This window comes from Leptopilina heterotoma, unplaced genomic scaffold, assembly GCF_015476425.1.
Source record: "Leptopilina heterotoma isolate Lh14 unplaced genomic scaffold, ASM1547642v1 Lhet_168, whole genome shotgun sequence".
Taxonomy (NCBI): Eukaryota; Metazoa; Arthropoda; class Insecta; order Hymenoptera; family Figitidae; genus Leptopilina; species Leptopilina heterotoma.
This window is the reverse complement of record NW_025110884.1, coordinates 80,332-98,966: the sequence shown is the minus strand read 5'-3', so window position 1 is coordinate 98,966 and position 18,635 is coordinate 80,332. Positions and strand designations below refer to the sequence as shown.

The 18,635-nt window shown below is 23.5% G+C and overlaps 1 protein-coding gene across 4 annotated transcripts in view; it reads left to right on the top strand.

The window, feature by feature from the left end:
* Positions 1-4,795: 4,795 nt before the first annotated feature.
* Positions 4,796-18,635, top strand: part of LOC122499481 (vitellogenin receptor) — a 40,703-nt gene continuing 26,863 nt past the window's right edge. The window contains exons 1-4 of one of the 4 annotated variants that reach the window (XM_043607863.1): positions 4,796-5,021; positions 5,171-5,297; positions 5,361-5,512; positions 13,929-14,116. In XM_043607863.1, coding sequence (XP_043463798.1) covers positions 14,057-14,116 — 60 coding nt within the window. In that variant the 5' untranslated portion in view covers positions 4,796-5,021; positions 5,171-5,297; positions 5,361-5,512; positions 13,929-14,056. Of the gene's footprint in view, positions 5,022-5,170; positions 5,298-5,360; positions 5,513-13,067; positions 13,387-13,928; positions 14,117-18,635 lie in introns of those variants that run through there. The other 3 variants (XM_043607864.1, XM_043607862.1, XM_043607861.1) reach the window with 3 other exon arrangements.

Sequence of the window (18,635 nt, the reverse complement as noted above, 5' to 3'; positions counted from 1 at the left end):
ATTTTTTGAAGTGACCACTTTTTCTTTTGTTGTAAAAAGTACCTTATAATGTCCCCTTTAACATATATGTATAGCCAAATAAGTATGGAAAAAGTGACCCGAATATATTTTTCCAATTCATTCCTACTCACATAAAAATAACTTTTTGAAATTTTTAACTCAAAATTTTGAGTTTTTTGGAACATATGGAGGGGAAAAAAATCGAAAAACGCATTTTTCCCAAAAACTACTGTATGCATTTTAATCAGATTTGGATATGTTGAAAAGCCAATTAAAGATACTTAAAAAAAAATTTCAAATTTTTTTTTCAAACAAAAAATTTTTTTTTTTGAAAATTGCAAAATGAAAATTTTTTTGAAATTTTCCATAAAAATTCTCTATTTCTATTAAAGTGACATTTTCATGTATTTTCTCATTTCATTGTCTTATGTGATCTACTTAATAAAAAAATGTTGCCCGACATTTCAGGGTGTGTCGCGGTAAATAACTCAAAAACCATACCCGGTACATTTTTATGTTGTACGTAAATGGTTAATTTTAAAAAACCTATCAAATATTTTTGCAACTTATTACTAGTGGGTTATAAAGGTGGCTAAATACAAATCTGAAATTGATATAACAAAAATATTTTTGTCAAACAAAAAAATTTGGAAAATTTTAGGATTTTTTGAGTTTTTTTTACCGTGTCGCACTCTAAAATCATCTAGGTCATTATTTTTTAAAAAGTAAAACTGTTAAAAAAGTTAAATAAAAAAAGTGTGATGTAAGCTTCAACGATCCAAAAAGAAAAAAATGTTAAATGACAAAATAAAAATAAAAATTTTTGGGTATGGTTTTTGAGTTATTTACCGTGACACACCCTGAAATCATGTCGGGCAAAATTCTTTTATTAAGTACATCACATAAGAGAATGAAATGAGAAAATACATAAAAATTTCACTTTAATACACTTAAAAAAAGTTAATTTTGAAAATTTCAAACAATTTTCATTTTGAAATTTTCAAAAAAAAAAGATTTTTGTTTGAAAAAAAAAATTTGAAATTTTTTTTGAAGTCTCTTTAATTGGCTTTTCAACATATCCAAATCTGATTAAAATGCATTAGTTTTTGGGAAAAATGCGTTTTTCGATTTTTTCCCCTCCATATGTTCCAAAAAACTCAAAATTTTGAGTTAAAAATTTCAAAAAGTTATTTTTATGTGGGTAGGAATGAATTGGAAAAATATATTCGGGTCACTTTTTCCATACTTATTTGGCTATACCCTATCACATGAAATTGTCCATATGTATATATATATGTGCATTACCGTACGTGACAAATAGCATGACCATGGTTTTTGACATTTTACTCAAAAACTATATTTTTAAAAAATTTGGAAAAAATATATGTTAAAGGGGACATTATAAGGTACTTTTTACAACAAAAGATAAAGTGGACACTTCAAAAAATAACTCTAAGAAAATTTTTGAAAATTTCAAAAATTTTTTTTGAAAAAAAAATTTTGATTCTTTTTCTAAAATTGTCTTATCTATATTTACAACCTCTTAAAATTTCATTAAAATCGGTTCAGTAGTTTTCGAGAAAAATAAGTTTTTTGATTTTGCTTTCCTCCTCCATAACTCCCCCAAAAAAGCGAATTTTGAGTTCAAAATTGTATAAAGTTATAGTCATATGGATAGTAATATATTGGCTAAATTTGAGAAAAATAGATGCGGGGGCAGTTTTTGCACACTTAACCCCCTAAGCCCTTTCATTAATTATAAAATTATTGAATAACATCAATAATTTCTTTTTTAAATAAATATTAAATCCTTATTATTTTTCTATAGGAATTATGATGTTTAAATTCAAATCTTTTGAAATTCACTATCTTATGACAATATTATTATTATCAAACATGAGGCAATTGATCATTCCGAGTCGAAGACTCGGTGCAAGTGTCGGAATATCTTTGGGAGTTACAGGGCACGAACCAGTGAAAGTATTTAAAAATACGGACATTACGGACCACTTACGGACCAATTGCTGGCAAATAATAATTAATGATTATCGAGTGATAAAATCATTATCAATTCAACTATTATTTTCAAGAATTTTTAATTAAAATTCTTCTTAAAATCAATTATTTTTAATAATTTTCGAAAAAGTTCTTTGACAATTTTCAAATCTATTTGTTTACAATATTCAATTTTACGAAATTTCAATTATTCGTGAATTCTTCAATTAGATAAATATATATTAGAAAATAAATTTTATAATAGTATTTAAAAAAATCGACATTTAAACTATCTCAAAAAAATTAATTCCAAAGAATTTTTAGTTAAAAATGTGAAAAATTCAAATTTTCAAAGATTGTTATCTGATACCTTTTCAAATTATTTATAAAAATTTACGCTCCAATGCTTTTAAAATTCAATTACAATCTAATATTTTAATTGAAATCCATTTTTAAATAAATTTTTATTAGAAAATTATACTATAGAATTCAATTATTTAAATGCAAAAAAAAACAATTTATTGAATAATTGCATGTTTCTTAACATTGAATTCTTATAAAGAATTGCATCAATAAATATTTTAAAGTAAATGAATTCTTTCGCAGAATTTTAATAAAAATTTTAAGAATAATTACATGTTTCGAGGAATTCGATTAAAATTGTACAAAAAATAATTGAAATTCTGCATTATTTATGAAAATAAAATTGAATTCTTTTGGAAAATTTTTGAAAATAATTCAATTTCGGAGAAAAATTTAATTATTTTCAAACATAATTGAAATTTTGACAAGAATTTAAAAAAAAATTTTAAACGTATGTAATTGAATTTTTGCAAAGAATTTCATTACTTTTGAAAATAATAATTGAATTCCTACAATCATTTGTAATTTTGCTAAAATTATCCAAATTATATCGTACAATTTACGGACTTCAAACAAAGTTACGGAGTTTTACGGGATTTACGGACCTAGTTCGAGCCCTGGGGGTCAATTATTTGCAAAGAATTTTAATGAAATTCTTGTCAAAATTTCAATTATCTTTATAAATAATAAAATTCATCCTAGGAATTCAATTATTGTCAAAAGTAATAAAATTCTTCGCAGAGATTTAATTATTTTCAAAATTTTTTTTAAATTCCTCGTTGAAATTTTTATTATCTTTATAAAAAATAAATTTCATCCTGGAAAATTAATTATTTTCAAAAGTTCTGATACAATTTTTTGCAAAATTTAATTATCTTCAAAAGTAAGAGAATTCTTCACAGAAATTCAATTATTTTCAAAAATTTTTTTTTTAAATTCCCTTCAAAATTTCAATTCTCTTTGTAAATATTAACATTCTTCTGAAAAATTCAATTACTTACTAATGTTTTATAAATTTCTTCCCAATAATTCAATTATTTGCATAAAAAATAATTAAAAAAAATTTTTTTTTATCATCTCTTTTAATATAAATTAATAATTTTATCACTCGGTTATCTTTAATTATTATAAAACATGAAGACATCGATTGCTCCGAGTCGAAGACTTGGAGTGATCGATTTCTTCATGTTTTATAACAATTTTTTATTAGTTGTTTAATTTCAAAAAGATTTGAATTTGAATCTTTTAAAGAATTTTATTTCCTATGGAAAAATAATAATTAAATATTTATTTAAAAAAGAAGTTTGATGTTTTTGAAGAATTTGAAAGAAATTTGTAAATAAATGTAACAGAAAATTTTTTGGACTTAAAATTTTTCCTTTAAATAAAAAAAAATTTTAATTTCATTCGCATTTACTGAAAAAAATCTCGAAAAAGTCGATTAGTCGCATTTTTTCACAAAAAAGTCGAAAAAAGTCCCATTTCTTTAGAAAAGTCGGAAAAAGTCGCACAATCCAAGCGATTAAAAAAAATTTCTTCTGACAATCAATTTGGAATGAAAACTATTAAACATTTAGAAGAAAATTTACTTTATGAAATTTTTTTCCAAATGTTTAATAGTTTTCCTTGGTTTAGAGCAATTTCCACATATTCATTATAGTAATCCAATGTTTTTTATGTTTTATCTACATGGTAAAGATAATGCGAGACGCAACGCAAAACACGTTAGAAATGCATGGCATTTTTGTGCGCCTTCGTTATCTTTGTCATGTAGATGCAGCATTTAAGGGCTCATGAAAAAATGGTGCTAATACATGTAATAGCGTTCTACATGAGGGAGGGGTCAAAATTCCTAAAAAAAAAAGGGGCTACGTGGTTTATGGACGGCCTCCAAGCTGTATCTACATAAGGAAAAAAAAATTGAGAAACACGCAACGCAAACGCGAAACATAAAAAATTATAATTTATTTTTCTTGCATAGGGAGCGATAGAAGGGGGAGGGGGGAAGAATTCAAACAAAAGAAAGAAAGAAAAATAATTTAATTGCTTACCTTTTCTTTAAAATTTTCCTCCTTGGGGACGATGCCTGCTCTCCACAAAAGTCACAGATAAAATGGTGGATCATGACGCCAAGCCAAGAGACATAGAACTTTTCGCGCAAAGTAAGCACTTGCGCATTCAAAAATTCCCTATAGAAAGGAGTGATGAACTATACTGATAAATAATCCATCTAAAACGAAATGTTAAGCTTAACATTTTAGACGAAAATATAGTTAAATGAATAGAGAATGATATTTTCTATAAGAAAACGTAATATTTCTTACAAATATTTTTTATAATTATAATAAAAATATTGTCAATTTGAAGTCTAGTGACAAAAAATAGTTCCGCAAACTTGTCCACCAATCGTAGCACAGAAGCGGTCAATTCATTTCCATGCGTTTCACTTTGTCGACAATTAATTTGTGTTTTGATAATATTACAAAATTTTATTATTAATAAAAAAAGTGAGGTTAAGATTGACAGGTACAACAATTATTGTTGAGGATTCACTCGAGTGCTTTAAAACAATGCTCAATGCAAACATCAGGCAAACTTTATAAAGTTGCGTTCAAATTACCACCATAAGTATAACGAGCAATTCACAATAAAGGCACTTATCGGTAATTATTTTTTTTCCTCTTTACTGTTTATTTCTATTTGACTTTCAAGATTTTTTCTTGCTTTTCTTTTTTATATTTTCAGTATTAATATTCTATTCATTTCTATTTTATTTAATTTAATTTTTACTAATTCTAATGTTTTTCCGTAGATCTCTTTGAGAGTTTCAAATCGTACGAGGGACTGTTCTATTGCCTTGGCTCTATTATGCACGATCTTGTGTTATACTTGTATACAAATAATTTACAAAAAAAAATATTTAAATTAATGTTCAAAAGGTGAGAAATTACATTTTTTAGTTTTTATTTTTTGTAATTGAAAAAATTAATTTTACTTTTTAGGGAGAATCAATTTTTCGACAGCAGAGTTGTGAGAGAATAGTCTTTTTCAAGTTGAGTGAATCAAAATATATCGTGAGACGAAGATATCCCAATCTATGGACTGAAATTCTTCTCCAGAGCAATATCCTTACAATCAATCATTGAACGATCAGGTGAAGTAGTAATCTTTTTTTTCAAAATGCCAAAGTTGATGCACTTGTAAAATGAATTTAGATTTTCATTTCTTTTAAACAACATTCCTTTGAACTTATTACTACTTTTTATATCTTTATTTATTAATTATTAATTTTAGTAATTGATATGCTTTCTGTATTTTTACTCAAGAAATTAAAAACATAACCTCAAATTTTTTGCTTCTTAAGTACCTTTCTTTGGAGCGTGACACATTTCCTTTATTATTTGTTTATTTTCCCTAATTTAGTTATTTTAATTTTGCAATTAAATCTTTTCAGTTGGTACAAATTGCTTTGACAAATTTCTTTCTCTTTCATGTGAATCCTTCGCAATTGCCAGTCATTATCGGTGGATTGTTGGATGCTAATTGTTTTGAGGGCATAATAACTGGCTTCACAGTCTGTCCCCTATTTCCCTAAAAATACCCATTTTTTATCTTTGGCCCCTAAACGTACCCTATTTTAAAAATTTCCCCGTATTTTTTTCGTCACAGAAAATCAATTATTTTCAAAAAATTTTTAAGTAATTTTATAAAAGAATCCAATTATCTTGATAACCAACAAGATTTTCCCCATAATATCAATTATTTTAAGGATTTTTAATAGAATTCTTTTCCAAAATTAAATTATTTTGATAAATATCAAAATTCTTCTCAAGAATTCAATTATTGTCAAAAATTGTAATTAAATTCTTGTCAAAATTTCAATTATTTAAACAAACTTTAATAAAATACTTTGCACGAATTCAATTACTTTTATAAATTTGAATGATTATCTCTTCAAGAATTCAATTATTTTTATAAATAGCAAAATTTTTCGCCAAAAATTCAATTATTTTCAAAAATTTAAATAAAATTCATTGCAACATTTCAATTATTTTTAAAAGTTTATCCCAATTCAATGTTCTTAAATATTTACTATTTTCATAAAATTTATAAAAAGATTTAATTAAAAAAAAAAATTGTTGATACAATTCTACGAAAAGATTTAATGATTTTCATAAATAATAAAGTTTCATTTGCGAATTCAATTATTTTTCATCGCAGAATTTCAAATATTTTTAATGCAATTTTAAATAAATTCCTTGAAAAATGTAATTATTACTAAAAATTTTATTAAAACTTGAGGAAAGAATTCAATTTTAAAAAACATTCAATTATTCTATATAAAACAATAAAATTCTTTCCAATAATTTAAATATTTTCATAAATAACATTTAATTCGTCGCAGAAAATCAATTATTTTCAAAAATTTTTAAGTAATTTTGCAAAAGAATTCAATTATCTTGATAAGCAATCAAATCGCATAAATTCTTACCATAAAATCAATTATTCTAAGGAATTTTAATAAAATTATTTCCCAAAATTTAATTATTTTGATAAATACTCTATCAATATTCATCACAAGAATTCAATTCTTTTGAAAAGTAATAAAATGCTTTGCAGAAATTAAATTATTTTTTTAAAAATTCTCGTCAAGAATTAAATTATCTTTATAAATAGATAGGAAAATTCTTCTTGAGCATTAAATTATTGTCAAATTTTTTTTTAAATTCTTCTCAAAAAGTCAATTATTTTCAAAAATTTTAATAAAATTCTTCAAAAAGTTTTCAATTATTTTCAAAAATTGTTATAAAATTCTTTAATATTTAATAAATTTCATTAAATTAAAATTTTAATTAAATTCCTTAAAAGAAATTAAATATTTTCAAAAGTTGTTAATACAATTCTTCGTAAAATTTAAATTCTAAGAAACATTCAATATTATTTATTTTTCTATTTAAATAATTGATTTCTCGTAGACTTAAATTATTGTCTTTTGTACACTGAAAAAAAAAAAGTATTGAACCAAGAAAATTTTTCTTGGTTGAAGAAAATCGTGGGATTGAATACGGCCAAGACTATTAAAGTATTGATTCAAGAAAACGATTTTCTTGACATAGGATATTTGGGAGAAGAACATATATTCTTGATCCAAGAAAATATGGAATTCGACCAAGAAGTTAATCTTCTTATACGAAATATAAAATGTATTAAATGAATAAAATATTTTCTTGTTCTAAGAATATATATAGATGATTGAATTATTTTATTCGATTCATTCAATGTTTTGTAACGTTCGTTCAAGTAATTCAAGATTAAATGAAGAAAACATTTATTTTGTGAGAAGAACAGATATTCTTGATCCAAGAAAATATGGAATTCTACCAAGAAATTAAGTAGCATGTAAGAAATGCAGAATATATTAATTCAAAATCATTTATGTATCAAATCAAGAAAGTATGTTCTCTGTCCGAGAAAATATTTTCTTGATTTGAGAAAATTTATAGTTTTCAATCAAAAAAATACTTTCTCAATACAAGTAAATTATTTACTTAAATTACCCCCCCCCCCCCTTACCTCCATTCCATCTTTTCTAATACTTAGGTCAAACATTTTTATTATTTAATTAATTAACATTTATATTTTTTATTTAAATAATTAAATAATTATTATTTTACATATATATTTACATTTAATTAATACTTAACACAAATACAACAAATATACCTTGAAAGAAAATTTTCCACGGTCGGAGGAATTGAACTCGGGTTGCACGCACCAGAAGCCGTCACGCTACCACTATGCCATCCTAGCCTCAATGGACAGTTTTCAAAAACTGATATTTAAGTTGCATATACATTTGAAGAAAAATATTTTCTTGGATCAAGAACACCGGCATTGTGTTAAGTAAAAAAAAGTTTCAAAGCAAATAAATAAAATGATTCGATTCAAGAAACATGAATTCTCCAGACAATACTTTATTATTTCGCTTAAGAACATGATATTCTAGATTCAATACTTTTTGGTACTTCGGAAAAGTAAAATATTTGGTTGAAATAATTACATATTTAGTTCCGCCAAATACTACATTCTTAATTCAAGAATTCTGTTCAATGCTAATAATTACTTGACACAAGAAAATGAATTTCTTTCTTCAAATAAATATGGGATTAATTGAATATAATTTTTAATCGACTTGAAACAAATATTTACTTATATTAAGATCTTACACTTAATTGAATTGAATAAATAAAATATTTCATTCCAGAAAATATAACATTCTCGCAAGAAATTAATGATTTTGAAACATGAGAATATAGAAATGCTTCAAGTAAAAGAAATGCTTAGATTAATTAATATTTCTTTGAAACAAAATAATTTTTAATTGAGTTGAAACAATTATTAACTTGTATTAATCTTCCCATTTTCTTGGCTCAAGACTATGGGTGTTGGATGAAATAAATAGTTGCTTTAAAGGAAATAAAAAAATTATTTGACTCAAGATACCAAATGACTCAAGGTAAATTACTTGACGTGAGAACATGATATTCTTGATTCAATACTTTTTCGAGACTTGGCGCATGTAAAACAGTTCGTTTGAAACAGTAAGATATTTACTTATGTCAAACCCATATTTTCTTATTCCAATAACTTTGATCAATGCTCAAAATTACTTGACACAAGAAAATAAATTTCTTCCAATAAGAAAATATGGGTTTGTTTCAAGTAAATCAGGTCAAGAAAATGCATTTACTTGATTCAATGAACTTTTTTTTTCAGTGTACTCACGTGGAATTGCCCATATATATCAGCTGTTGCTGATGTCAGTGTTGAGATTTATGAAATGAAATGACCACACAAACTAAAAAAGAGATCATTTCTCCTCTCTCTCCCTCTCTCTCTCTCTCTCTCTCCGTGATGAGATCACTCGACATTTATGATTCCCTTTTATTGTGTGCCTGTGTGTAACGAGGCCAGAAAATAAACAAACTCGATTTCCTTGTACTATTCATTGACTAGAAATATTATTAAGACGCAGGAGAGCTTTTGCAAAGATTCTGATCTTATTTTATGTTCATTGAGAGGAGAAGTTTTCTTTGTCAATGAAAAGTACTCCCTCTATTTCTTCTTGCTAGGTTTCTTATATTCATTAACTGTTTGTCGTTTTACGGAAATTGAAAATTTTTCTTATCGATTCTGAACAATTGGATTTACTTTATTGGCTTTAAATTTAAATTAAATTAAATTCGAATAAAAATTTTTCGAACAAAATTATTCTTTAGGAAATTCTTTTATATTTTTTACGAATTTGTGTAAAAAAAGTGAGAGAAATTTTTTGAGAAAGTTTTGATTGTGTAATGATTGTTAGTTTAATTCTGTTGTTGTTGTTGTTGAAGGAAAAATTGAAGAGTAATTGTTGTGAATAGGGAATGTAGTGGCGACAGCCGGATTTCCATTTTTCTCATCGAGTTTGCCAAAGATAAGCAAATGAAATGTGTCAAGATCCTTGCCATGCATGCATGCGGAAAAAAAATTAATAAAATAATTTTTAATGTCGACTTTTTTTATAGAAAAGCGTAAACTTTCTCGAATTTCAGCGCTTTTTTATGGAATTACAATTTTTTTATTTTTACTATTTTTTATTATTTTTTTTTACACTATTTTTTTGTACTATTTTTTACTATTTTTTCTATTACTTCCTCATAGAGGAAGTTTAGTAATACCGAAATTTTTCGAGTTCGATTTTTTGACATATCTTTATGTTATTTGACCTCAGGAGTTCAAAAATGACATTTTTAAAAAATGTCATTCCGTATGTGTGTGTGTGTGTGTGTAAACATCACATTTTCATAAATATCTCGAAATCATGAAGAGCTTTTGGGTTGGATTTTTTTTTAAATTGTAGATCTCACCTGCGGACATAAAATGAGAGTACTTTGAGATAAATTAATAATGTTTAACTAAATTTTTTTTTTATTTTTAATTTTGCAAAAAAACGTTTTTTGTTCATAACTTTAAAAAAATGTTAGGACACCTATAAATGTTTTTCCATAATTTTGTAGAGTTTTTTTAGACACATCTTTTGAGCCATAATTGAACATTTTTCGTTCATATTAACCGGAGATATTAAACTTTTAAAAATTCAAAATTTTGGAAAATAAGACTTTTTTGAAAATTTTGTTGAAAAATGTAGAAGTAATCTTAAAATTATCGTTACCGTCTTGTAGAGCTTCAAAAAACGTTTCGATTGACCTATTTTTGAACCTAATTCGATAATAAATTTCGAAATTATTGGTATTTTAAAAACCAAAAATTGTGGAAAATGACATTTTCTCAACTTTTTTGTTTGAAAATTTTTGTTTAACTATTAAACTATTATAACTATATTGTAGAGTATTTAAAAATACATTGATTGACCCAAGATTCAATCACTTTTACCATATTTATAAAAAGTTATTCATATATTTTCCTATTATTATTATTATCTCTATGTGGAAGTAAAGTGTTCATGAAATGAGCACCAAAATTATAAAAAAAATATACAACTTGGCAGCGGGTTTTTATTTATCAATTTTATTCCTTTAAATAAATTTTGTTATCCCTTGATTTTTATATTCTGGATTTTAATAATTTGTATATTTATTTTATTTCTTTTTTTCGTTTAAATAAATTTTCTAATTCCTTGATTTTTATTTTCTGCATTTTTAGAATTTGTATTTATTTTGTTTTATGTTCTTTTAAATAAATTTATCCATCTCCAGACTTTTATTGTATTTTAATAATTTTTATTTGAATCAAATAAATATTTACTTGAATCAAATAATTTTTATTTATATCAAATAAATTCTATTCGAACTAATAATTTATGTCTTTAAAGAAAATACCATCCACTTGACTTTAAATTACTGAAAATTACTAAAAAAATTACTTAAAAGAATTTTAAAAAAGTACTAAAAAAATGTCTCCAAAATTACTAAAACTACTTAAAATTAGTTGATTCAAGAAAATATTTATTTAATAATAAACAAGTAATTCTTTATTTGAATCAAATAAATTCCCTTCAAAGTAGAAAACGCTGATGGAATTTTTAAAAATAGTTATGCGAGCAAAAGCAAAAAAATTGTAAAAAACAATTTTCAAATTAACAAATTCCGAAGATGATAATAATAATAAAAAGATCCTTTCGTGATTGCATGTCACAAACACGCGCCGCTTGATATTATATATAATATCAAAATAGTTCTAACAATCATGAGATGATCATCAAAATGCCCTAAACCGGTTCTTTCAAACCAAAAAAAAAAAAAAACAAAAATCATTAAAATTATTTTTGTTACAAGAAAAAAAAACTATTATGTACGTTTCGTAATAATGTATAATACTCACAGGGCTTTGAACTTATAAAAGCAGAGTAAAATGAAGGTCAATGAATCGCTTCTTTCGTGTTAACATATGTACCTGATTCGAATTTATAGAGCTGACAATTTGAAATTTGTTTCAAACTTGTTAGATTTCATTGCCTTTGCTTTTTTTCAAAAAAAGAAAGAAAGAAGAAAAAAGAAAAGGAAGAAAGTTTATATGTACAGTGCATTGGTTTGTGATATTTTTGCAAACATGACATGTGTTTGGATATAATTATGCAAGAATGTTGGTCAGACCGTTTATCTAATAAGTAGACTGGTCACGTAAACTTGAAGAAAATGAAAGAATAATGTCATTGAGTCATGTCCCCCTTTTTTCGCTATAATAATCAGCAGTGGACATTATTCCTTAATTTAATTTTATTGTGCACTTTTTTTAATTTACTTTCTTTTGTTTATTTTTTTATAATGATAATAATTTAAATAATAATAATAATTTATTTAATCGTAGGACTTTTATAATTGGATCCTCAAACCCTGCTTATTGTGAGGAGAGTAAATAAATATATTTAAATAAATAATAATTTTAATGATAAATAAAAATTTAAATAATAATCTCTCGAAATATGAATTAACAAAAATTTAGCCATTGATTTACACTAATAAGAATATTCACTGATTTTTAGTAAAATTTTCCTATTTTCTTTAGTTAGGTATAATTTTTATAATAAATTTTATTTAAATTTTTACTAATTTTTATTACCAAAAATTCTTACTTGATTTTCACTAACGAAAATTTAGAGATGTAAATAATAGTTTAAATAATAATAAGTAATAATTTTAAATTAATAATAAATATAGTTAATTGATTAAAATTAATACTCTCTTAATTTACTAATTTTCTCTTTAGTTCAGTGAATTGTTATTTTTTTGAAATTAAAAATTTTAACTTTCTATTTTCGAATTAGTTAATAATAACTAATGAATGTTTTTTCATTAACTATGTTTTTTTTACTTTTTACTAATAATTACTTAATTGTTTCGGAATAATGACTTTTACTAATTTACTAATAAAGATTTATCTTCTACTAAAAATTAGTTATTTTCTACTAATAATTAGTGATTTTCTAGTAATAATTAGTTGTTTTCTACTAATTAGTCACTTGTTTTTTTAAAAAGGGTTATTTACTACCAAAAAAAATTGTCATTACTGATATAAATAATTATAAATAATTCATGCACAAAAATTAGTAAGACGGAAATAAATTTTTTTCGCAAATGCATTAACAGGAGTTTTAGTTGTGAATGAATAAATGTATTATAGTGAAAGGGGTCCACAGAGGGTTGAAGGACCATTGAAAAAGAATGATGAGGGCGGAAACGGAAGTTGAATGCAATTTATCCCCGCATACTTCTTGTTGTCCTTGAAAAGGGTGTGGAGAAGCTATACGGACATCGAAGAAGTGGGAGCGGACCCAGGAGTGCTTTTCTCGTCCTGAAGCTTGGGGCCGGGGGCCGATCAGTTATTGTTGCGCACGCACGTGGAACACGCGTATATCGTGATCTTTCATACAGAAAACCATTAGTAATTTAAGAAAGAAAGAAAAAAACCACAGTGAATTGTTTTTTTTTGTAAATAATCTACAAATATTTTTAATTACAATTCAAAGTACGTTTCTTCATTATTTTATTTTTTATTTCTTCTTTTTCTATTTCTTCATTTATTTTTTTTTGTTTTTTATCAATGAATTAAATTTTTGAGTGTACTTTTTCTATTGTATATTTTTTTCTTCAATTAAAAATTGACTTTAATCGGGATGTTTTAATGAAAAGTTTATTGAAGAAGTTTATTAACTATTGATTAATTTAATGAAGAATAGATATCGAAAAGTTCATTTATTAAAAATTGCTTGAATTAAAAGAACAAAAAAGTTTATTGATCATTATGCAGAAAATCATTTTGAGAATATTTTTATTGAAGATAATTTTATAAGAAAAATATTTGATAATTTGATTGAATTCGATTGAATTTAATTGTTGTCATTTAATTTTATTTTTAATTTTTTACTTTAATGTAATTTTAATTAAATTATTTTTTGTTTCATTTAATTTTAGTTCGTTTTTAATTTAATTTAAATGTTGGTTTAATTTGAATTGAATTTAATTTTTAATTCACATAACAAAAATTAAATTTTAGTGTTCTTTTTACAGAAAGATGCGAAATATTTTGTTAATAAAAATTCTACTCGTCTGAGTGTTATAAACAATAAATAATAAATCGTTAAACTTTTGAACGTGTGGAATTTCCCTCAACAAAAGACACTTCGTGCTTGAGAGCAATGAAGAAAAAAGGGAGAATAGAAGTTCTTTTTGGGATATGCACTTTGGCAGCTAGTGTGGTGAGTGGAAAAGAATAGAGTACTTTAGTTTTAAAATGCTTCGTCTATAACCACTTCTTTTTCTTCTTATCTCAAAAATTCCTCTCTAAAAGGTATTCGAAAATATTAAAAGAAAAAAATATACCTAGTATCACATTTTCAGAAAAAAATCCATTATTTATTGTTAGTTTCTATTAATTTAGTATAAATGAAAAACAACCATAAACTTTGGCTTTGTATATTTAAAATTTTTAATTGTTTAAACAAAAGGAAAAAACATATAAAAAGAAGAAGTCGTCAAATAATAGTAAAATAAATAAAAATTTGTAAATTATTTATTTGTTTATATAATACTATTAAGTATTTATTTCATATAATTTATAAATTCATTGAAAAAAATTTATTTGATTCAAGTAAAAATTATTTTGTAAATAAATAGATAAGTTTTATAATAAACAAGTAATCGGTTATTTGAATCAATCAAATAAATTTTTCCCTGTGTTGTAATAATAATAATAAAATAAATACGAATAAATAATAATATGAATATTAACAATATAGTAATAATAATAATAATAATAATAATAATAATAATAATAATAATAATAATAATAATAAAAATAGTAACAATAATGATAATATTTAGTAATATTTTTAAGGAAAGGGAACTGTTACTAATTCACCAGTGAATAGTGCATTTTGTAGATTAATTAACGATTAAATTTTTTCCAATTAAGTGATTTCTAATATATACGTTATTAAATATGCATTTATGTGATTTCACTCTAAATAATAAGTACAAAGAAATTAAGTTCACCCTACTTAAATGATTATGGTAGTATACATATATATATATATATATCGTATATTCTTGAATGTAGCATTGAATCATTCTCATGTAGATTTTCTTTTCGGTCGTTGCTCCGGATGACAATGTCTTTCTTTAAGTTATCAATATATATGCGGGGAGAAAAATATATTTTATTAACGATTTCATTCATGTTTTATAGAAAATTCAAAAATCATTTCGTCTCAGTACTATTTACACTGAAAAAATGAATTTATTTGATTCAAATTGGTAACTGATTGGATTTTTTATCAAATAAATATTTGTGCTTTAATCAAATAATTTTTATTTAAATTAAATATAAATTTTATTTGAACCATTAAATTTGGTATTTGAACCAATAAATTCAGTATTTGAACAACTAAATTCATTATTTGAACCAATAATTTCAATATTTAAAGCAATTACCAAATATGTTGTTAAGATAAAAATTATTTGATTCAAGTAAATATTTATTTGATAATAGACAAATAATTGTGTTTATTTCAATGAAATAAATTTTTTGTTCAGTGTAAAAGATATAAAAAAGGTGATATGAAGAAAACAAATTATTTTTAAAGGAAAATAATTTATTCCAATCATATTTATTGTTTACATGGAAAAAAGGTTTGCCTGGAAGAGTCATAGTACTATAAAAAATATAGTGTTTTATAAATCTATTAAAATAAAATAATAATAAACAATAATAATGATAATAATTATAATAACAGTAATAATAATAAATAATAATAAAAAGTAATAATATTAAATAATAATAATAGGAATAATAAGAAAAAGAAATAAAGAACAGTTCATTATAAGAAAATTATTTAACAACCATATCAAGTTAAGTTTTATATTTAAACGCAAAAAAAGGCTAATCTTATATTCTTATCATTACTCCTGCTTGAACACCATTCATTTGTTTGTTTTTCATACCTTCTCCTCTTATTTGCTGACAAGAATTTAAATTCTTTAGGACTGAAAAGTGCAAAAACGTGATGAATAAAAATAGCTACAATGGACATTTTTTTATTCTCCGAACAGTATATAAATAAGACTAATTTATATTGTATTAATTTTTAACAATGGTAGTTCAAATTGGTAACAACTTCAGCTAATTATAATTGTAATTGGTTGCAGACAGTATATTTATAATTTATTTAAAGCCTCATTAGATCAAAATTTACAGTCAATTATAATTTTAGTTAATTAAACTAGCAGTGAATTACATTGTCAGTGAATGGCTAGATTCAATTTACTAATTACTATAGCTTCAGTGTCGAATATGATTTACAATTATTTACTGCTTCATTTATTTACACTTTCAATTATAGCTTCAGTGTCGAAAGAAAATTGTTGTTAATTTTATTTGAATTTATATTCTTTTACAGCTTCATTTAGCTGTATTTTTTCACCAATTTAAAAAAAGTTTTATTATTTTAATTTCTTTTTAAAAAATCGCTTTTTATTTCGATTTTTATAGGTATTTATATACTGTTCTCTAAAGTTGAATTAGTTAAAAATAATTAATTTGATAGTAAAAAATCAGCCACTGATTCAAACACAGAATGTAAATAAATTTTAAAAAAATTATTGAATTAATAGAAATTTTGTGAAATTCAACTGAAAATAATTAAATTTGTTAAAGAATTTCATTAAAAACTTTTTAACAAATCGAATTTTCAAAGTATTTTAATTTAATAATTGATAAATAATTGAATTTTATAAAGATTCACATTCTAATGTACATACCTATTTAAAAAAAGATAAACACTTAAATTTTTTTAATAAAATTAAATCTTGGCGAAGTTTTTTTGAATATTCTAAAAAATAAGATTTTTGAAATTTTTCAATTCTGTTGTTTCAAGATAATTGAATTTTTATAAACAAATAATTGAAAATTTTTAATATACTTGAAATTTCTTTACATTCTATTAACAATAATTAAATTTTTTTAAAGAATTTTATTTAAATTTTTCGAAAATAATCAAGGGTAGTTCGTCACCGTTATTATAATTTTATTTTTAAAAATTTCTTCGCAATATATTCAATTATTTTCATAAATAGTAAAACTCATTGAAGAATTTAAATTATTTTTAATACAATTTTAATCAAATTCCTCGAAAAATGTAATTATTCTTAAAAATTTTATTAAAATTCGTCAAAAGAATTCAATTATTTCTAGAAACTGTAAAAAAAAATTCTTCTCAAGAATTCAATTATTTCCATAAATAGTAAAATTCTTCAGATTTACTCAATTCTTTTGAATATAATTTTTAAAAAATATTCTTCACAAGAATTCAATTATTTTCAAAAGTAATAAAATTCTTCGTAGAAATTCAATTATGTTTCAAAATTTTATTAAATTCTCCTCAAAATTTCAATTATCTTTATAAATAATTAAACTGTTCTCCACAATTCAATTATTTTCAAAAATTTTAATAAAATTCCACGCAAACATTTAATTATTTTCATAAATAATAACATTGTTTGGAAGGATTCAATTACTTTTATAAATAGAAAAATTCTCTGACGAAATTCAATTAGAACATTTTAATAAAATTGAATTAATAAAATTTTCAATTATAATTATGAACAGACAAGATTATTTTCAATAATTAAAAAACTTCTTTGTTTAATTCAATTATTTTCCAAATTTTTAATTAAAATTATTCAAAAAAAACATTATTTTCAATAAAAAATTTAAAAAACTTGTCAAAAGAATTTAATTATTCATAAAAACTCTATTAAAAATTTTTGAAGTCATTTGTAGATTTATTCATGTAGCTTCATTTAACCATTGTTCTATTTTGTAATAGCTTCATAGTGCCAAATAAAAGTTACAACTATTTATTGATTCATTTAACCGTATTTTCATTTGATAATAGCTTCACTGTTGAATAAAATTTTCAATTATTTTTTACCGCTTCACCCAATTATAGTTTCAATTATAGCTTCAATGTAGAATAAAAGTTACAATTGTTCACAGCTTCATCTAGCCGTAGTTTCATTTAATAACAGCTTCAGTGTCGAATAGAAGTTCACAGCTTCATCTAATCGCACAGTTTCTGTATGAATTACAGCTTCAGTGTTATTAAGGTTAAGGTCAAACTTCAAGTTTACAATTTACTATCTACAAATTGATTCTATCTTCATTAAATGTTCCGTACAATTTACAACTTCAATTTTCACCATATAAATTCAACACTGATAACTTAAAAGTATAAAATTGTTAATACTTAATGTTAGTATTATTTGGTATCATTTGATACCAAAAATGTGGATCAAATAGAAAATTGATCCAAATTTCCATCAATTTGATCCACTTTAGTATCAATTTGATACTTTCAAGAAAACTGTGAAGAGAAGATGTTATGATTTTATGGCAACATGAATTTATAAAAATGCTATAGAAAAATTTTAGAATAGAAATGAAATTACAAAGTATGGGGTTTAATTTTTGAATAAAATTTAACATGTTCCTTTAATTGTGAGTTGAAGAAATATTTGTTTATTTATATATGAAATATAAACTGTATATAATGCTCTTAGGCAAAGTATTGTATTTCATCGTGCATGTAGTTCTTCATTTATGTACCTGTGGTTTTCTAAAGAGCAGTGTGTGGTTTAACGCTTGACTGTGGTGATTTAAGTACAGTACTTCAAAGTACAGAAACTCCTTTCTCTAAGAAAAAAGAAAAAAGAAACAGA